The following is a 21,548-nucleotide window of genomic DNA, read 5'->3' on the forward strand; positions in this document are numbered from 1 at the left end:
ATCTTGGGAAGCGCTAATTGAAATGTGACTAAACTCCTAACTCGATCAATCTATAAAATATTTTGGAACGAGCATAAACTTAGTAAATAAAAAGGTAGTCGGGATAAAAATCGGGACATGATAAAATTTATCATATCATGACCTGACTCCTTTTCAGGGATAAAGTGGGATGAAGGAATATAGCTTGGATAAAATTATCACATAGGGGAGGTGGGATAAAGGTGCATATGATTTATTGTATTCATGGTATAAAAGCTATTTTCTCTCGAATAACAAACTTATTAAATAATAAAATTAACATAATAATTAAAAATGAATTATATTTGAATTCTTCTAATATTATAAAGAAAATTAAGAGTAAAGAAAATAATTTTATTTTTTATTCCTATATGTATTTATAAATTTAGTTTCTTTCTATTTTATAATATACATTTTGTGCATTTGTATACATATATATGTATATAGACAAACTTCATGTCGATATCATTACATATTTTAGGTATGGTAGTATTGTTTATTATTTAATAACATATTTATTAAGAAATGATGAAATGGAATAAAAATAATGAAAAAAGAGATATAAAAATAAAGAAAATAAGTAAATAAAAATGAAGTAGAAGAACCTAGATTTTAAATAAACAAATTCAAATTTGAAAATGATCTTTCTAATTCTCGAATAGTGTGAGGCAATGAAATTTCTTAAAAAAAAAATCTAGAAATCTCCATTTCCTTTTCTTATATATCTCTGGTTCATGTTAAAGTTTCACCACTCCTTTGTATTTTTTAGCTCACGTCAAAATTATATGAAAACGGCGAGGGAATTGAAACTTCTTCTCTTTTATAGGTTTTTGATTCTCATCAAAAGTCTATGAAAGTAGGAAGATAGTTAAAACTCATTATCCTCCGTAGTTTTGTGATTTATGTCAAAATTTAATGAAGGTAGCAAGAGAGGCAAACTTTTCATAATTGCGAATATGAATGATCATATTTTTTTTTTCTCTTACTAGAGTTGGCAATACATTATGAGAGATTCTTATAATCTCCGTTTGTGCATTTTCGGGTTCATTTGCATCGATATGTGTAAATACCAAACGATGAACATAATAGGTATGTTCGGCTTTATTATTGTGTTTCGCCAAACATTGGATGGTATATGGCAAAATCCCTGGATTTCATATATTATCCTATCCAAATCCTATTTTGGCTAGAATTCCAAACGATCAAATGCTACCTAAGTATAAAATGGGACATGTAGTCACCACTCGATCCAAGAGCAAAACAATATAATAACAATCAATAAGTTATCACATGTCATTTATAGGAATTATTAAAAATGATAACAACTCAATTTGTAAAAGTGCAATATAAATTTAAATTATTAACAGTATAAATGCAACTTATTTCTTAATTATGTTACATATTCACAATAGAAAACTTAAATCACTCGAGAATATAAAGTGCATTCTACATTATTCAAGTTGTATTGATTTAATCCCAGGTCAACATGTTAACCAATTCATCTTTTGTGAACACAAACTACAACGTGAATTTACGAACAAATGAAAAATCCACATATTCATAAAAAGCAATGACAAGTACAAAACAACCAAGTCAATTTTCCTTTAAAACTTGTCCAATATTACAATAAGGAGATCAACATACTCACAAGAAGGAATATTCATTTACACTTTCTAGACAAATATTTACGTTTCGTTTAAGATGCTGTAATTAACCATGATAGTCTTGCGTCATATTAGCTCATCATGTAACTATTAATTCTTTTTAAAGACATGAATCTATGATATTATCCATACTTAAAGCTAAAAAAACAAAGGGATAATGACACAAATAGTCCTTGAACTTTGACCCAATATGCAATGTAGTCCTTGAACTTTTAATTTGAACAGTATAGTCTCCTAACTTTTAATTTGGCCAATATAGTCCATGAACTTTAACCCAATGTACAATGTGATCTCTGAACTTTTAATTTGATCAATATGGTCATTGAATTTTTGAAACATATTCAACTTAGTCTCCGAACTAGGAAGATATTTAATTTAGTCCTTCCATTGATTCAAATTCTGGGATTGAGTTGAATATATTCCAAAAATTCAGAGATCATATTGATCAAAATAAAATGTCAGGGACCATATTGAATTTGGATTAAAGTTCAAGAACCATATTGATCAAATTAAAAATTTAAGGACTACGTTCTCATATTGGAGCAAAATTCAATGACCATTTATGTCATTTTGCCAATAACAAATAGAGGGCCAACAGTATTTAATGGATCAACAGCATTAAATGAATCAACCCACTTTCCCCCTAGAGATTCTCTTTCTGTAAATGGAAGAGATTTGTGTGAACATAAAGTTTGATCCACTTAAAATTAAGTGATATGATCTTGAATTAGGCAAACAAGACACCTAATCGAACCATATTGAGGTAAGAGAAAATCTTATCTTAGAGAACCTTGATCAGCAAAAATGGTAACTCTTAGCTAGCATGTATAAACTAATTTAAGTATGTGTCCTCAAAAGCATTTTGGGGTGAGATCTTGATCCACGTCATGTAGAGCTGGATGCATATATTGTCGTAACCCCTTTATTCCCCCGCACTCGCATATTGTCTCTCTCTCTGGCCAAAATGCCGCTAGATTCGCCGTCTTCAACCCATGCCTCCGTCTCCCGCCCTACCGCCGCAAATTAGACGTGTCGTCGCAAGTTGGCCGCCCCGCTCTTCTCTTCACCTCCCTTGTCTTCACCGTGTCTCTGTCTCTCCACTACAACTTGCTCGACCACAATGAGCGTCGAGCTCGATCTAACACTTGATGCCGCGGCTGAGCCAAGCCTGCCAACCTTGGCTAAGATCTCAACGACCTTGGAGGAGTCCGCAAGCTCGGATGACAAAGCAAGAATAGGGGGAGGTGAAAGACGGCACAACGAGATGGTGGCTCAATTGGATGGCGGTGGATGTGAAGGCGCGGTGAGTGTCGATGGGGCGGAGGAGGAGAAGGCCGAGCGGGCAAGCAGTGGATAGGATAAAATTGAAAGGAAAAATGCCAAATTCGTAAAATCGGACTTAATCGTAGACCTAACCCACAATTTTAAAGCAAAAATAAGGATGTCAAGGGTGCGAATGACAACCATGCTCTTCCCAAGCTCTATTTCTAGCCAAAATTAGACTTTTCTATTTCTATCCTTTAGATGAGTTTTTGAGTAGAGACAAGTATTTAATAATGACACAACATTGCTATTCTTTGAACATGAATTTGTTTGATAATAGCATAAAAATTCTACGGTTGTCGGCCGGCAACCGGTGGGAATGACGAACGGCAAAGGATGAACAGGAGTAGGGGACTGGAGACTAGCGATAGGCGGATGGTGATGGATACCGATGGCGAAAGGTGAAAGGCAAATGGGAGTCGGGAACCGGAGACCGATTGCTAGTGAATGGCCACCGGGGCCAGCGAATGGAGGCCGGTGAATAGTGGCTAGCATGTGGTGATCGACGGGAGGTCGTTGAAGGTAGGGACACAAGAGAGGCGGCGACCAATGACCGGCATATCAAATATCGGCAGAGGGCAAGTGGAGACCAAAGAATGGAGTTCGGAGACCGTCATACCGCAAATGGCGAAGGGAAAATGGGGACCATGACGTGAGATCGGTGGCTAGCGAACGGAAACCGGCAACCGACTGATCGGAGACCGGTGGTCGTGGATCAACAAACCGGAGACCGATGATTGACAGGTAGTGAATTGCAAAGGGTGAATGGGAGCCGGGGACTAGAGATTGACAACCAACAAACAACGGATGGTGAAGGGCTGCCGGTGGATGAGGATTGGCGGACGACGACGGGGACGCAAGAGAAGTGGTCGGGGGGGAGGGGGTCAAGTATCGGAGACAATTGGGCGGCGATTAGCAATTGGCGGCAGAGATGCGAAAGAGAGGGAGACCACACGTGATAGGGAGGGAGTGAGCAATGAGAAAAATTCTTTATTCTGTTTTTGCTTCAGAAATAGAAAGTTTCCACTTCTTATTTTAGTTCCAAGCCTATTTCTCAGGCAAAAAATTTGTCCCAAAAATAAAAAAATAAAATTACGTTACCAAACTAATTTTTATTCCAAATATGTTCTCCGAAATAAAAAAAAATGAAAAAAAATAGGGAAATAGAACTGTTGTGATGCGCGCCCTAATTTTACGCTTTTAATGTTAAGGATGTAAATTTATGTCTAAACCAAACTAATAAAGGTTGTTCTTAAAGTTTTCCCCTTTTAAATAAATTTGAAGCTGGATACCAATTTTTGGAAGTTGTCTTTAATAACTATTATTCATTGAAAAAAAAAAAGTAGTGAGGAGCCTCCTAGTTTCACGTGCCTCCACTTAATTCCCTTATTTCACACAGCTTATTTAATATCTTCCCTCATCAGTCAGCACCGACAACCAGGGAAAAAACAAGGGAATACAAAGACAAAATCAGGAGATTAAAAGAGGACAAAGGGCCGTTTAGACCGACCCTAACTCCTAAGTCCCATCTTCACATTGGATCCCGGAACAAAATCACACTCACGGGATCGATCCCGGTTGTTCGGGCCCCACACATCCTACGATCCAACGGCCAAGAGAGTCCCAGATTGTAATGACACACTTAATGGGGGATCACATGAACCACACCCAATAAAAACCCTCCCCTTGTCTTGATTTCTTTTCTATCAACAGCTAACTGAACTCCTCCTCCTCACTTGTCTCCCTCCTCATTCAATTCAACCCAGTGAAGTGAAGGGAAGATTAGAGGGCCAGCCACTCTAAGCAAAAGCCAAGAACCAGACCCACAATCAAGATCAAGATCAAGATCAAGAACAGGAGCAACACAGAGAGAGAGAGAGAGAGAGAGAGAGAGAGAGAGATGGGATTCACAATGGGGCTGAACCTGGTTCTGCTGATGGCCATGGTGGCCACCAACATCCTCTCCGTCTACCACCTCTCCACCACCGTCCAGTCCCCCAGGGCCCCCACCCCACAGCCCGTCCCCGACCACCTCCTCCACCAGCTCCGCACCATACGCGCCACCATCAACCACCTCACGCGCCTCCAGCCCCCCTCCCCGCCCTCCGCAGCCGCCAACCCCGCCCCCACCATCCCCCCCGATCTTCTCCTTCACTCCCAGCTCTCCCCCATTGCCTCCGCCTGCCACAGCTACCCGGACCTCCTCCACCGGTTCATGAACTACACCCCCTTCTCCCTCTGCCCCCACGACCCCGACCTTGCTGAAGCCCTTATCCTCCGCGGCTGCCACCCCCTCCCCCGCCGCCGCTGCTTCTCCCGCACCCCGCCAAAGCCTGCTGCTGCCTCCGCCTCCTCTTTGCCGCATGACCCCTTCCCCCTTTCCCTCCCGGACAGCAATGTCATCTGGGCCAAGTACTCCTGCAAGAGCTTCTCTTGCCTCAATCACTACAACCCCAACTTGGGGTTTGACACCTCCCATGAATCCTCAAAGTTCACCACCTACAAGTCTGAGCTGGATCTCCCTGTTTCGCAGTTGCTTCAGATTGCTAAGTCTGCTGGTTCTGTCCTTAGGCTTGGGATCGACATCGGTGGCGGCACGGGCACTTTTGCCGCCACCATGAAGATGCACAATGTGACTGTTGTCACGACTACTATGAACCTTGGCGCGCCTTACAATGAGGCAGCCGCGCTTCGTGGGCTTGTGCCCTTGCACGTGCCACTGCAGCAGCGGCTGCCGGTGTTCGACGGGGCGGTGGATCTGGTCCGGTGTGGTCACGCGGTGAACCGGTGGATACCGGAGACAGTGCTCGAGTTCATGCTGTTTGATATCGATCGGGTTTTGAGGGGCGGTGGGTACTTGTGGTTGGATCACTTCTTCAGCAAAGGGGTGAGCATAGAGAATGTCTACAAGCCCTTGATCGGGAAGCTTGGGTATAAGAAGGTGAAGTGGGCGATGGGGAATAAGACGGACTCAAGCGGGCTGAAGAATGGGGAGGTTTATTTGACTGCCTTGTTGCAGAAGCCTGTTACCAAATGAAGACTACAAGTCATGGAAACACATAGGTAAATGCTCTTCCTTTTATGTTGTTTTGAATATGTTGGCTGGCCATCTTTGCATAGCGATCGGAGTGCATTGGATTGCCATTGATCTTCGTATTATCCACATATGGTTAGTGATTGCCTAAGTCAGTGTTATGGTACTCTGGTGAAGTTGAGATAATCTGAGCTATAACCATGCCACAATTTGCTGCCATATCGCTTTGTTGCGCTCTTGAATTGTTCCAAAAGTGATCAAACAAGTACAATCTTCTTCAGTGGCACTTCATCCTTATATCGTATATGTCGTACTAATGAGTATGCCTCGGTTGTTATATGGCGAACCAAACACATGATTTCGCTGTCATTTCTGAGATAGATTTGAAGTGTTGGGGCATTGGAAAGGCCACTTTTTACTCCTTCATGTGGAGGAGGAAACTTAAGTGTTAAAGGTGGCAAGCCATGCTCGCCCATGGAATAACTCTGAAGAATCAGTCATGAGAGAAGAAATCAAATCCGCAATGTACCCCATCCATGCGGCTAGACCATTGTCGAAGGGATTAAGACAAGATTGTTTACTTGGCCTACTGTCTAAAGATTAATCATATGGGAAATGACCACCTCTAGTCCGTCCAACGTTCTGACTTGACCCTGCTCTATTCAGACTTACTCCCATATTTGATAGACACAACGCCAATTATAACTCATCAAATTGCAGTGTAGTTGAGGGTCATTCATTGATATAACTGCTAGTTCCAATAAGAAGCATTGCAAATCATCCCCTTCATTGGAGATTATCACTTCGAGCTGCCTTAAACACATTATAAATTTTAGCATTCTTAGTCATTCTGAAGTTTTTCACAAGCAAGATGCCACCAAAATTGTTCTAGATTTTTAGCAGAAGATACTACCTTTTGATCTCTCTCGATGTTTAGCTTCCTTCCTAAACCTTCTCTGTGTCATGTAATCCCACTTAACAATTCCCATTTACTAAGGTGGTGAACTTTGAAAACACTCATGTCCATAGCATTTCTATAGTTCCTGTTCCTCAAATAGCCCTCCATTTGATGCGTGTTGTTTTTTTCTACAGGAAGTAATGAATAATGAAGCCAGCCCTCCCTTTTTCTCTGTTTCTATTTCATTTGAGTATTTCGGTGTCATCATTTGGTATATCGCACTGACCAAAATTCTCCGGAAACAGTTCCGCTCTTTTCAACGCTAGGGCAGGAATTCTTACAGACATTATGTATTTGGGGATTGATATAGCATCAAGAAAACTATAAGGGAGCTAGGACACAGTGTTAGGAAACTTGCTTGATCGAAAATTTTCCCTAGAACTTCAATTTCACATGGACACACAGGAGAAATGTCATTTTCACTTGAACACACAGGAGAAGGGACCATAGTCTTTAAACACAAGAATACCAAAAAGGGTAACAACTCAGTAGGGAGGTTGAGAGGTAGCTGTCGTCAGACAAAAGTAGAAGAACAAGCCAATGCAAAATGATTTTGTTCGCAGGGGATTAAGAAATTCTCCCCTACGAAGGACCTCTATTTAAGTAACACAAATTTGCTGCCAGATACATGAAATGCTTTTGTCATGCTGAGGCAGAATGTTGCAATCCGACTGTAAGCTTTTCGGTGAATACCATTATCAGAAAAACACAGAAAGTGAAAAACTTCTCAGCCTTGATGAGGTTTTGATTTCAAACTTTAAGTCCATTTCATTGCATCACCTTTTTATCGAAATGGTGACTTGAATTTGCAAGGTCAGTGGTCAGAGATTGCATACTCTCGCCAGGTTGGAGTTCATATTATGGATGTTCATCATCTATGTCAATTTCTGTAGATTGTCAAAGTGCTTCATATTTGAGGAAGCATCGAGATAGTTAATGTCTTCAATTGGCATCAGTTTTTGCGCATCTGTAGCATTTTGGTTGGCATAATGTCTCCAATAATTCTTATGGCCGAGTAACATTTGCGGTTCTTTATCATGTATAAACCAAAATATGCTTGTTGGAGTGTGGTGCCCTGGTATAAACTGTTTCGGCTAATAAAAAATATGTAGCTCCTCTTCATCCAGTGGGAGAATTAAGAGTCAAATGGGCATTGTAGGTAGCAATTCTGTGCCGGTGTTGAACTCTAGTACTGCAGTTAAGCCAAATGCAGCTATCCACTTCACCGAATGCTTGGTTCGATCCGACGCTATTTGACCTAGTAGTAGACAATCAATTTAGTCCCTTGGCTCCTATTTTCTTGACAAAACCTCTCGTTCTGATTCCAATAATCCATCGCATCCTTGGGTCTGTTTTTTTTTTTTCAGGAACCGCATTGAGATTATGAAAGTTCTGGTGGAAAAACAAGAAAATCTCACCAAAGATTTAGACTCGGTCGAAGATTGACTCCTCCCCCGCCTGGTGTAATGAAGATTTATTCCTTTCTATTACTTAGAAATAAGGATTCAGGGCAACTGCACAGGAACAAGATGGGAACTTGTAAAGGGGTGTCGAAGGCATTGTAAGTTCTAGGGACGGCATGAACAAGGTAGATCGCCGTTGTTTCTTTCATGTTTTTTTTTTTTTTTGCTGTAACAATTATTCTACAATAATTATGGAAAAAGAAATTATTTGACCTGTCCTTGTACTTATGGAAGTACTTAAGAAGAAGGTTTCTTTGTAGCATGTGGGTGGGGCTAAAAGCAGATCTCTAAAGCAAAGTCTGATTCAAAAGGCACGATCGGAATTGAAAGAAAGAAAGGCAGAGTTCCACTTCCTGCCTTTTGCTTCCATATGCTGCCCCGGTCTTCAATCTTGATATGATTGTGTTTCATTCTGTCTTTTGTTTTCTTTCCTTTCTACGAGTGTGCTTCATTCAGTTGTCGTCTTGTATATTGCCGACTGTGTAGCAACAAACTTGATTCCGGGAATGCTGTTTTCGGACTTTCATGGTCGAGTCGACGGTACATGCTCAAGGCCAGTGAAGTTTGGCCATTACCGAAAATGGTGAAATTTGTGAACCGAATGCCTAGACGTGCTTCTTCTACTCGCTTAAAGGATTTCAGAATAGCCCCCCAAAATTGGAAGATTCATCAAATCTGCACGGAGGAGCTCGTTCTCTTTCTCACAAACTTTCGTTCACGCAGCGCGACAATCCCAGATGAACATTTTTTGCCTCCTAGTCCTGGTGCCTAACATTCTTGCCCGAGATTTATCAGGATTGGATACCACAATTCCCGTCTCTTAATTCTCGACTCGGCTCCTCGCACGTGAGGATAAGTCTGTATACCGTAATGAAATCCATACGGCTAGCTTCGCGGGATAGAATAACAGTAAATCTCGACACTACTGGCTAACCAACGATGTAGAATCAGTAGCGAAACTGCGCAACACGTTTCCGAGAGACTGTCCTTCCAAAGGAAGTCTTAGACTTTTTCCGTTGACATGTTCTAACAAGTTTTTTCCCCCCTTGAATAAACGATAGTAGCCTCCATATCGATTCTGCACCACGCGTCTGGAAAATCTATATCCAAAGGTTGGGCCGAACTGGATTCACTGAAATTAGCACCTCAATCGAACTTTGGAATTACTACCTCGTAGGGAAACTTAAGTAGATTGGCTACACTTGGGAAAGTAATAATCATTTTGGATAATTCATTGCTACGTATCGAGTTTCCGAAAACTGAGGTTTACAATCCAGAATGTATTTGGCTCGGAACTCCTGTATTTCTTTGACAGTTGCAAATCAATCTTGTTAGGCATTTTCCTTGATAATCATTGAATATCAAAACCGTAGATTCATGTGGATCCTATTCACTAGTAACGATCTAAATATAGAACATTAAACATATCCACAGGACAAATAAAGGTGGACTACAGAGCATCTACTCACGTCGTAAAGAGAAGATGCTCATTGATTGTGTTTCTAAATTTGTCAAACAGAGGTCAACATGAAACTACATCAGCCCTGAAACCAACCTCCTCATAGAGGTCAGACAGCACCTCCCAAGTACTGCTTAAAAATCCAGTTGAACTCGCACACGAAACAAGAACGATCTGCTCATAGAGGAAAATGTGTGTACCACAGTAAGCAGAACTATCTTAGGGCATATCAGCTCTTGGCTTTCCTCCTCAACAGATCTTGCAGGGGCAGTCCATTGATCTTAGCAGCAAGTATGAAGTCATTTTCTGTCAACCCACCTGAGAAGCGCGCAAAATTTCATGCATGGAAAACTATGCAGAAAGATGGCAGAAGCACAAATTCCGGAAAGGCAACTTGAGGAATATGGCTAGAGTAATTCAGGAGACAAAATTAATGAAAGATAGGAAGGCATTTCCTGCATCTCAAAATGATTAAACTTTCTTGAGATGATATGAAAATAGAAATCCGAAAATAAAATTTGACTTCTTTTGGTTTACAAGGACTGAAGTTGCAAGTTACAAATTAGGCAACACATCGATTGTTAATTGTTTTCTTTCACACAAATGAATCTCTCACAAGAGTAAACAAGATAGAAGCAACATTTTCCATCATGGACTAGTTTAATAATGCATCTCTAACAATACGAGAAAAGTCTTTTGGTCATTGTTGTTAATGCTGTTGTCAACAACTTAACTAGTGCCAGTATATCAACATGAAAAAAGCACAGGAAGAGGGAAAGAGGTGGAAGGGAAAAAAGAGTCAGGTGCGAGTTCTCACCAACTGCATGCGTCCATATTTCAATCGTTACATTATTCCATCCAACAAGATGCAGATCTGGATGATGACCTGCGTTAAACAAATCAAGGTTACTCACACGTTAATCATATTGTCTACTCCACGGCATCACTAAATAATAATAAAAGTATAAACTCATTTTCATTAAGTCAACGTCAGAGACCTTCAGATTCTGCAACTTCAGCTACAAGCCTGAACAATTCCAGTCCTTTAAGGAAACTCTTCACTTTCCAAGAACGATTCAGCTTCAGAACACCACTTTCATTGACCAGGTTCCACTCAGGTACCTGTCAACAGAATCAACTACTAAGAGGATACCTTAAGGCGACAATACAGAAAAAAGGAGAATGAAAAAAGAACACGACCAAAAAAAAAAAAAAACCCTTGAAATTAGTTCATTGGCTGTTTCTTCAGTCATGGGCCTCAGATCCTTTGCGTTGCATGGCACACACTTCTTTGCCGAAAAATCTATGCAAAGACAGCAACATCTTAGAGAAGAAGAAACTGTATAAGCAATTGTATGAAGATCATAACAGATAGAAGTGTGGCGTTTGTGCATAAATCCATTTGCCAGCAACTTTTTGATGATGCTCAATTCAATGCTAATTGTAGCATTTCACTTTTGCTCTTTGGTCAGAAGTTTCACTTTTGCTTTAGTTGGCACAAATTAAGGAAACTCCTTTTCTTTAAAATTAGGGGAACTTGGAATGTAGTTTTTCTGGCACTAACCCTTCATCATATACTGCCTCTCATGCATTTTTTTTTTTGCAAGAAGCTAAGTACTGTAAAGAACTAGAATGCAAAGCAATTAAAGTATGAAGCTTGCGCACACACCTTCACTAGTAGAAAAAGTTCTAAATCCACCCCGCAACTTCCTACTTGACGACAGTGCCACATGATTCTGGAATATCCGGTTTACTTGGGTAATTGAGCTGTAAATAAGTACATTTATTCATTCCCAAAAATATCACTTCCCCAAGTGGTGTGAGGACATATTTCAAAATCGCCCGCCTCCAAACTAACAGAGGAGGAAAAAGGCAAAATGGTCTTTCAGCCAAGCCACAAACCTTTGTCTTGAGGAAATATGAGGCTGAAGCTCCGGAGAAATGACATTTGACATATTATTACTGGAGAAAACTTATGCATACATATACAACTTCTTTGTGCCTTGGCAACTGAAACACAGGTAAATAGTTATCCTAACGTTTAATTAAGAGTTACAACATCCTCGCAACTCGAAAAAAATGAGTAACCAACTAAGGGAAACTTTTATATGACATACTAATCGAGGACTTTAAGCCAACTTCTTCACAGCTTTCACTTGTATTCACATGCAGATGCTAGATATTCTCACAAAGAAATGGAGTCTTATTTTTGGCAGGTTATTTATCTGCTATAACAGAGAAGCATACAAGTATACCATTTTGTCTGAAGTTAATGTATCTACTGCAAATATGAAGTTTGACCAACAAAGGATACCATCTCACTCACGCTATCAAATCCATATCACACAGCCAGTTTCATGCAGCCCAAATTCAAAGTTGCCACAATTTGAGAAAGCACAGATGCTGCTTTTTTAACTACAATAAAAACAAAAATGAAATCAACCTCTGTGCTGAGGTGCAGAAATAGTAAATTGGAACTCTTACTAAAATTTTCTGAACTTGTATAGAAACAAGATTGCAGAGGGCAACATCAACACATGGTCAGATAGTCCTCGACCACCAGAAATCTTCTATCAAGTCCTCAGACAGAAATTATGCTTTACATTCCTTCATTAATTGGAGTGTGAACTTTCCTTGGAAATGACCTCAGGGAATAGTGGCACCAGTACCAGTTATGGAGGAGGCAGTCCAGCCAGAGTTCCCTGAACACTATTTTAAGAGCTGAATTCTGCAGAGGAATATCTGGCTATTTGGAAAATATGGCCGCATTCAGATAATCACCTCTTAATCCTCTACTTTGGGAAGGGACAGCTATGGGAACTGATTTGGCACTCTCTTTTGGACAAACAATAGCAGAGGATTTGTCAATCTCATTCCCAGATTGACAGTGGGCGTGGAAACAAATAGTTCATAAATAAAGGTGTAGAATTCTACTTGCTACCATCCTTATGCCACCTTTTGGCTTATTCAAACTAGATTAGAAATCTAAGGGACTCTCAGATCCCACAGACTAATTTCTCTGATGTAAACGTTTAATGGAGCAGTAGCTCTCCATACCTATCCCACATAACAAATTTCTGGCATGGCAGAATTAAGACAAAAGAAAAAGAATGGTAGCAAACTCCCATCTCCCTCCCTCCCTCCCTCCCTCTCACTCTCCCTTGCTCTCCCTCCCTCCTCCTCTCCCTCCCCCCATCCAAAAACCATCCATGGAGATACTCCATCTTATAGGGAAGCATCACGAGACCGGCAGTAAGCCATGAAATGCCTCGGGCCTTGCTCTCCACTTGCACCAACACACACCAGCACGAGTACATGCGTTTGTGCGGATTCTGATTTACATTCCTATCCACATCCATATGCATCAAAGCTCCCATCTCCAAGTGAAGAGAGTTAATAAAGCGATGAAACTACTTTAGTCTAGACTCTAGACAAGTTTGCACAAAATCAATAATGTAAGACATATGAGTTTGACAAGGATCAGGTAACAGATTGAAGACACCATGCACCAAGTCTAAATAGTTGCTTCTCTCTTTCTCCAACCAAACAAGTGACCTTCTACTAAAAGTAATGGTAAGTCAGATACCGGAGCGAACTCCAATGGCCGAAATACAACAAATCAAAACAGTTCAAATTCGGCGAAAAGCGATTGGTCTACCCAGCCTAGCCTCCAAATAAATCCACGAACAAAATGCAACACACGAGCTCGTCCACCCAATTCTCAGCCCAAGACTTCAGCCAACACACGAATGAAAAACAGAAACCCGCAACGAGCACATGAAAACAACCCCACAAGGCTCAATTGCATCCAAGAGAGAGCAAAACACCAAAGTAAGGCACCGGACAAGGGAACCCACCATCCATGATCCGTCCGCAGTCGCTGGAGCAGTGACGCCAGCCTCACCTGCCGAAGAAACGAAGCACGAGACCGCGAAAGAATCAGCAGAGAAGGGTCAAAACCAATGCGTGGGAAGCGAGAACGACCCGCGAGGGGAATGAGTGCGGGAGAAGAACGAAGCGATGCGCGCCAGGAAGAAGAAGAAGGAGGAGGAGGAGAAGGTGCAGCACCTGAGCCTGAGGAGGTCTAGAGAGAGAAGGTAGAGAGAGATGGATCATCCGAAACATGACACGAGACGCACCGAGCCGGTTCAGCTCCCACGGTCGCGGCGGGGTTTTAAACGGTGCGCTGGTGCTGTGTCATCACGGAACCTTCGACTCGTGATGAATTTATGTATTGCACCCCCAAGTTATTGGGATTTTGCAAATTGTCCCCCCCACCTCGTTTCGATTTTTGCAACTTGCCCCAGAACTTAGAAACCTGTTGCAATGTGTCCCCCCAAGGCAACGACTCCGACCGAACTTTGCTCGAAGTTCTAATCAAGCGATAGGACACGATCGAGTATTAAGGAACTATACGTCGCATTACTACATCTACGTATATAAAAGAACTACCGCACCTGAAAGTGTACGACTCAAAAGCTCCTGATAGAATTCGACCTCAATCGACGCCAACTCCACATCGACATTTAGCGTTGAAATATATGTCGGAGCACTCCTTATGCTTTTTTTTTTTTTTTTATCTTTTCTTTTTGGGAAAATTTCGTTTAAGGACCCGAAGTGTTCTCAATTTTTCAAATAAGGTCTTGAAATAGACGTTATTTCAAATAAGGGCCTGCAGTGGTCTTTTTATTTCAAAAAAGGGGCTGAGTATGGGCGGTTTAGTCATTTTCCCTTTTTTTAAAACTTTTTCCTTTTCTCTTTTTTCCTTTCTTTTTTCTTTTTTTCTTTTTTTGCCCTAGCTCACCGTGGCGGCCTGTGGGGGTGCGGCCTCGCTCGGGGAGCGGGGGCGGCTCGTCGGCTCGCCGGCCTCGGCTCGCTGGTCGAGGGCCCTTGGCTCACCCAGCGTGGCCAACGGGGCGAGATCGCCTCAACGCCTCTTGCATCGCGATGCTCGCCTTCACGGCGAGGGCCGCCATGTGAGGCCTTCGGGCGGTGCTAGAGCCTCGACTTGGGGAGCACAAAGTAGATCCGGTTTTGCACGAGCTCGTCCTCGTTGGTTAGGGGCGGATGAACTCCTGAGGAGTTGCGGATGAAGCGGAAGAAGAAGACGATGAACTCCTCGCAGGAGTTGCGGATGAAGCCCAAAGAAGAAGAAGACGGGGACGACGCACTCTATTTGAAATTTTCGTGAGGGCTAGAGGCCCTAGCTAATGGCCGGGGGGTTGCCGGCCCCCCCCCCGCGCGACCGGCGACCCTCGCGCCAGGCCTCCACCGGTGGTGGGCGGTGACCACAAGCGGGAGGGCGGCCCTCTCGTTGTGTGGCTTTTTTTTTTAAATTAGAAAAAGGAAAAATTAGAGAAAAATGAATAAAAATTTAAAAGTAAAATGACGAAAATACCCTTGAGGCTAGACCCTTTTTGAAATATTATAACCATTGCCTAATTGAAACATTTTCATTTTTCAATCCATTTGAGGCCTTATTTGAGAAAATAAGATGCTTGCCCTTTTTTGGATTTTTCCCTTTCTTTTTTAAGATTTTCTCCCATTTTCTTTTTCTATCTTTCCCCATTTGCTCCTTTTACTTTTGTTTTTACTTTTTTTTTCTCCTCGCTTTTACTCTCTCTCTCTCTCTCTCTTTTTCCATATATTAATGCAACATTTTATGTAGCTTTATTTTAAATTTTTTTCTTATTTTGTCCTCCTTTTTTAATTTGTTCATTTTTTTTTCAAAATGTTTCATTTTCTTTTCAAATACTATTACACAAATAAAAAGGAAAAATGTTAATTCACATTGAAATTTGAGATGTTCTTCTATAGTCTAAATTATTAAAAAAAAAAATTGCATATTCAGCGTTCTTTATTTTCTCAGTCCAGCTCTGTCCGAAGACAGCATTGAGCTAGAAAGAGGTTTTTGCGCGAGCGTTCCGAGTCCTCCGTCGCTGTCCTCCCCTGAGCTAAGCGGTCCCCGAAAAGCTGCGAAGCGTCGCGTTAATGGTGTGCAGCGATCCTCCGTTTCTCAACCCAATCTCCTGTTGCTCGTCATTTGATCGAATTCTTTCGTCTTACTTGTTAGGGTAGCTTCTTGGCCGTGAAAAAAGGGCTTGAGGTTCTTGAACTCGTACTGATCAGCTCGGTGCATGTGCTTGCTGCTGGAGAGGATTCTTGTGTCTGGCGTTAAGGGTCTTGATCTGGGACTTCGTGTTTTGGTTTTCGTTCTTGAAATTTTGAACTTTGCATGTAACGAGAGTGCCTTTCTCTGGTCGACTTTAGCTGTTAATTTTGGTGGGGGAGATCCAAGGCTGTTTCTGTGAGCAAGAATTCGACAGCTAGCTGCTATTTGCTATGAGTGGTGATTGTTGATCTTTGGGTTTTTCTTTTATTGAGGATTTCTTTCATGGGTTGTAGGAGCTGTGCCCTTCGGTGAAGAATGTACTCTTACTAGATTCTGAAGGAAACCGCGTTGCGGCTAAGTACTACTGCGATGACTGGCCGACCAACAGCGCGAAGGAAGCTTTCGAGAAAGCAGTGTTCACTAAGACCCAGAAGACCAATGCCCGAACAGAAGGTAAAGTAGAAAAGAAACTCGAGACCTATTTAGATCGGTTTGGCGCATTATTATGTGTATACCATCGGATCAGATTTGTGCTGATGTCCAGTCTGTGATGCTCTTGTTTGGTTTTTGTTTGAGAATCTCATATATGTGTGCTGATGTCCAGTCTATGATGCTCTTGTTTGGTGTTTGATTTGGTCGCTCTAATATGTGTGAAGTTAGTATTATTTTTTTTCTGTACGAATCACTGCTGTCTTTTCGTGGATTTTTGTGAACAATTGGAATTGCGTATGTGAAATTGGGCAGAGTTATTGGAGCTTCGGCAACAATTCACTCGTAGTCCTATACTTATTCATGGTGGTGCTGATGACTGCAGAATCCTTCTTTTGTTGTGTGTTCTTCTTTGCTTCCTGTATTGGACATTTTCATGTTGCCTACGTTTTGGTTATGCTATTCTATAAGATGAAGTTGCTGAATTTGACTGCCTCCAAGAATTGAAAGATTGCTACTTCATTTACAGCTGAAATAGCGATGATCGAAAACAACGTTGTCGTTTACAAGTTTGTGCAAAGTCTTCACTTTTTTGTTACCGGAGGTGAAGACGAGAATGAGCTCATTTTAGCGACAGTTCTTCAAGGATTTTGTGATGCAGTTGGTCTTCTCTTAAGGTCTTTCTTCTCATTCCTGTTAACTAACTCCAATACTTAGTGTGCCCCTTCAGAAATGATTAATACTGACGTTGTCTGATAGCACTTGTTCCAGGGGCCATGTTGACAGAAGGGAGGCATTAGAAAATCTGGATCTGATCCTAATGTGCCTTGATGAAATTGTTGATGGCGGGTAAGTCATAATGAGCCTTCATATTTAGTATCACTGCCCTATATGAAGAGTCATTGTGATACCTTCTGGAGTATTCTAAAATATACTAATTTTGTATGTCTTATTATTGAGATCAGATCCTTAGGGGATTAAGAAGGAGTACTTATTATTACAATCTGTGCGAGGAGGGCTATGGCTGGTGAAATTTTTACCTAGGTGTCATGAATCATATGGGTGAAGTGTTTTGTTTTCACCGAGTTTGAACTACACTATTTGACCACAACTTAGCGTCTCTTGTCCCTAGCGGGGAAGAATGTTAAAGGGTCAGGGCCTTGTTGTGTTTGATGAAGCATTTTTTGGAATTATGGTATTTACTTTCCACAAAGTTCGTGTTGTGAGTTTTACATGAACAAGCCCTAAAGAGAAAAGTACATGTAGTTAGCATTAATCATTCATTTAAGTGTTTGATGTTTTCGGCGAACTTACCAAAATAGCATCTTTTCAATTGCATAGTCAAAGCATTAGAAATGCAACTGAATCAAAATCAGCCAATTTCTTTTCTTTTCCTCCTTCTCCCCCCTCTTTCCTTGCCCATGCAGCCTTGAACAGGTTGGTACTCGTCGAGATATATCGTTGATTTCTCTCCTGGTTGAATTACTTAGGGTAAGAGTCTAAATGCTATGTAATAAGGATATTATAGTTTGTCATATAACTGGTAACTTTGTATGTATCATATAAGGTTTTTTATTTTTATAAAATTAAGGAACCCTTTCCTTACTTAACTTTATCCGATGAATTCATTATTGAATTAGTTGGCATTATCAAGCATGCTTGATCTAATTTTTTTTGTTTTGTTTTGGTCAATATGCTTGATCTTATTAAGGTTGAATATTTAGATACCGACACTTCAGATAGTTACCAAAGGCCTAGTTTTGGCTATTTCTATGATTCCATCTGAAGTGGGATTCTGGTGTCTGTTGTTTAATTGAATTAGGATATAGTAATCTATTAGTACAAATACTATCTGTCAAAACTTTTACTTGACAACCTCACAATCTCTTTATAAACTCCATTATAGTTCAGCATGAATAGTAAATGAACTATTCATGGGTGCCATACATAGTCCTGAACAAGTACTTCCAAAACCTGATTTGCATCTGATCAGGTTGAGGTGCGTCCCTTATCCTTCTTCACCTCTCTAATTTTTGTCCTGCTCCTTTACTGGAAAGGGGGATTTGAGTGTTGGGCGGGGAAAGGGAGACAAGCAGGCCTTGGTATTAAATATTGTGCCTTTACAATTTCCTTGATTTTGTTTGCAATATTATTTCTTTCCATTTCACGTTACCCTTGCTATTTATCTCGAGGGACGATGTATTGGCGATAGAGGAGATTGAACTCTTGGTGTTCTGAGTGTGTTATCATCATATTGTAGCTCTGCACCTTTTATCGGCACCCCTCCTCCATCAGCTCCCCTTTCTTTTTGGCAGACACTAATGTGGAATGTATCTCATGCAGCATTATTCTTGAAACTGATCCGAACGTGATAGCAGGGAAGGTTGCAAGTCAAAGCGTGGATGCTGGAGGTCCTCTGTCTGAGCAGGTATGGTCAACCTGAGTTCCATACGTAACGGAATGGTTCAATGATATATTCTTCACTGTTAGATTTCTCAATCTTTCCCGCCACTTTCTGCAGACGATAAGTCAAGCCCTGGCCACAGCGAGAGAGCACTTGACCAGATCTCTTCTGAACTGATTTTGCACCTGATGGAATACATTGTGTCTTCTTATCCATCATAGGGTTAGGGTCGTATCCATACTCTGTTCGTTGCTTTTGATTTTCATGCCAATTGAACTATCAATCTCAATTTGGCTTCTGGATTCACTGAATGATGTGGGTGGGCTTTTGTGAGGATTTTGGTGGAGGCAAAACTGAGTATGGTCTGTAGATCAAGTACTAAAGCGACCACTTTAGCTTAATGGAAAAGATTCCAGAAGAAAGAGGGTGTGGTTTACGCTCTAATCATGTGTTCAACAACTATTAGAGTTGTGTTTAAATCTGATCATTATCATCCTAAGCTCTCAAATTTTGCTATATAAAGAGGAGGTAATTCTGTGAATATTGATTAGTAATCGACGACCTCTCGATGATGACAAAGCTCATGTCAAAGTTCATCTTTAAAGTTTATTTCTTCACTGGGCCGACGAAACACATGCATGGATACATGGCAAGCTTAAGTGTTGAGAACTTAGGATTATTCTCATTGGAGTCGACCAAAGACAAGATCTGTAAACTGCAACATCTGATAAAGGTAGAGAATCAGATGTCCAAAGGTCGCCGAAGATCGATTAGTAGGGCAATATGCGTGGCCTTTCATTGGAGATAAGAAGAGAAGTTTGATTTCATATGCTTAAGACACCAAAAATGGCAATCATATGACGTTCGATAACAAGATGAGGCTTTATAACAATGCGGGGTCAAAAAGGCTTTATGACCAGAGGGAGCACAATGGGAAGGGCAGATGAGATGACTGAGTAAAAGCTCTCACCTATATCTTAGAAAAGACAAGATCAAGAGATTAAAGATAGATCCATCCTTCAAGCATCCGCACAGAAATCCGGAAAAGACTTGAGACAAAATTGACTGGAGTGCCTTAAAAAGGACAGTGCACTCCACTTTATGAGACTAGACTTGAATATATTGCCCTGCCATTAAAATTAATACTACGAAAAATTCTAAACTAGTACACATATAATAAATTTATCAAAAACTAACTTTTTATCAGAAAAATTTCATAGTACATAAGTGACAAATTTACCCTCCATTAGTTTTCTTTAAATTTTAACGTTAAATTGTTGAGTTGGATGACACGTAACGGTTGATGGGTGTATCGGTTTGAAGTTCTTCATGGTATTAACCTAATTTAATGGAAACTAACGGATGATAAATTTATTACACATGTACCAATTTGAGATTTTTTATGGTAAAAAAATTAGTTTAGTGTAAATTTATTACAAGTGTACCTGCTTAGATTTGTTTTGGTTAAAAAATTAATTTGAAATAATTTTATTATAAGTATACCGGTTTGGGGCTTTTCGTCGTATTGACTTTTATATCTATTTTAGTTGTGAACTATCTCAAACATAAATTGAAACGGTGATGAATCGTGAGGCCTAACTGTGAACCTTTAGGACCATGTCCCGATAACCACATTCATATCAATCACTATAGAAAATTAAGTTGAAGGTGTCCATTCGCCCCGAGGGACGGAATTATAGCAAAGGATTGAGAATTAGACAAGGTATGGCGGCCTTAATAACTAAAGCAATCACACTAAAAGATAGTCAAATGAAAGAGCTAAGCTCTTCGGCTCATGTTCTTCAATTGTTGCGCAAGGCACAGAAAAAATCCTAAACTTTTCACACTTTTGTTAATTTAATCCTAAACCTTTTAAGTTTGCATATTCATTTCTAAACCTTTCACTTTATACCGTTATGGAAATTGCTGACGTGGATGCTGGTCATCCTACGTGACATCACCGGTCTTGACGTGGATAATTTTTAAATATTTTTATTTGAAAAAATCTAATTTTTTTTGTTATTTTCCTTTTTTTGGTTTGTTGACTCCATGGCCGGTGACCCCTCCAGCCCTAATCCAGCGGGGGTCGCTGGCCTTAAGGCAAGCAAATAAAAAAAACAAAAAATTAATAAAAATTTTAAAAAATCGTCGACGGTGCCACATATGACGGTCAACATCCACGTCAGCAATTTTAGGCATATAGGATTGAATCGGTACAAAGTAAATAGGTTTATGACTGAATCGGCAAATTTGAAAGGTTTAAGATTGAATTGACAAAAGTGTGAAAGGTTTTGGATTTTTTTGACAATTTTCTCATATGGTACATGTGTGCTAATTTAAAATCTAACTCTATAATTGATCTACGAGGGTCGGGTGTTTGCTTCGGATTCTTTAATGTGAAATCATTCCCTCCCTCTATCTAAGGAATTAAGGCTAATGCAATAAATAAGACTAAAGCCCTTATATTAAATTTGAAAAACAACTTTTATTTCAACACGACCGGTAACACCAAGAACATCAGATACACAAGGAATGGGTGTTTGAAAGAGCGCATACGTTTCATGTGCACCGCTTACGTTCATAACTTCTTGTCATCCTTCCCTCCTTCTATATAGATATAAGGAAAGTCCGCTCTCCCTTTCTCTCTTTATGAGTGGAGATCTTCTGTTTTCCTTGCGTCAAGT

General features: G+C 40.6%; 3 protein-coding genes across 7 annotated transcripts; 2 read left to right on the forward strand and 1 right to left on the reverse strand.

The window, feature by feature from the left end:
- Nucleotides 1–4,808: 4,808 nt before the first annotated feature.
- Nucleotides 4,809–8,684, forward strand: LOC115729511 (probable methyltransferase At1g29790). Of its 2 annotated transcripts, none has more exons than XM_030660098.2 (2): nucleotides 4,809–6,068; nucleotides 8,365–8,684. In XM_030660098.2, exon 1 carries the CDS (start codon nucleotides 4,906–4,908, stop codon nucleotides 6,040–6,042), a length of 1,137 nt encoding a protein of 378 aa, XP_030515958.2. In that variant the 5' UTR covers nucleotides 4,809–4,905; the 3' UTR covers nucleotides 6,043–6,068; nucleotides 8,365–8,684. The 2 variants fall into 2 exon arrangements, with proteins under 2 accessions (XP_030515958.2, XP_030515959.2); XM_030660099.2 differs by lacking the exon at nucleotides 8,365–8,684 and adding an exon at nucleotides 7,132–7,286.
- Nucleotides 8,685–10,102: 1,418 nt separating this feature from the next.
- On the reverse strand, nucleotides 10,103–14,066 carry LOC115729513 (pterin-4-alpha-carbinolamine dehydratase 2, mitochondrial). Of its 3 annotated transcripts, none has more exons than XM_030660101.2 (7): nucleotides 13,988–14,066; nucleotides 13,777–13,823; nucleotides 11,589–11,686; nucleotides 11,137–11,222; nucleotides 10,918–11,041; nucleotides 10,737–10,805; nucleotides 10,103–10,237 (listed from the first exon to the last, which is right to left on the reverse strand). In XM_030660101.2, the coding sequence occupies exons 1-7, from the start codon at nucleotides 14,042–14,044 to the stop codon at nucleotides 10,149–10,151; spliced, it is 570 nt and encodes a 189-aa protein (XP_030515961.2). In that variant the 5' UTR covers nucleotides 14,045–14,066; the 3' UTR covers nucleotides 10,103–10,148. The 3 variants fall into 3 exon arrangements, with proteins under 3 accessions (XP_030515961.2, XP_048132746.1, XP_048132747.1); XM_048276789.1 differs by having other exon boundaries at nucleotides 13,994–14,050; XM_048276790.1 differs by lacking the exon at nucleotides 13,988–14,066 and having other exon boundaries at nucleotides 11,589–11,655; nucleotides 13,777–13,846.
- Nucleotides 14,067–15,756: 1,690 nt separating this feature from the next.
- LOC115757021 (coatomer subunit zeta-1-like) lies at nucleotides 15,757–19,286 on the forward strand. 2 transcript variants are annotated; one of them, XM_030660103.2, is made up of 6 exons: nucleotides 15,757–15,913; nucleotides 16,325–16,484; nucleotides 16,990–17,137; nucleotides 17,220–17,309; nucleotides 18,804–18,888; nucleotides 18,982–19,286. In XM_030660103.2, exons 1-6 carry the CDS (start codon nucleotides 15,911–15,913, stop codon nucleotides 19,039–19,041), a joined length of 546 nt encoding a protein of 181 aa, XP_030515963.1. In that variant the 5' UTR covers nucleotides 15,757–15,910; the 3' UTR covers nucleotides 19,042–19,286. The 2 variants fall into 2 exon arrangements, with proteins under 2 accessions (XP_030515963.1, XP_030552955.1); XM_030697095.2 differs by having other exon boundaries at nucleotides 17,232–17,309.
- The last annotated feature ends 2,262 nt before the right edge of the window (nucleotides 19,287–21,548 follow it).

The sequence above is a fragment of the Rhodamnia argentea genome, chromosome 3, assembly GCF_020921035.1.
Source record: "Rhodamnia argentea isolate NSW1041297 chromosome 3, ASM2092103v1, whole genome shotgun sequence".
NCBI classification, from domain to species: domain Eukaryota; kingdom Viridiplantae; phylum Streptophyta; class Magnoliopsida; order Myrtales; family Myrtaceae; genus Rhodamnia; species Rhodamnia argentea.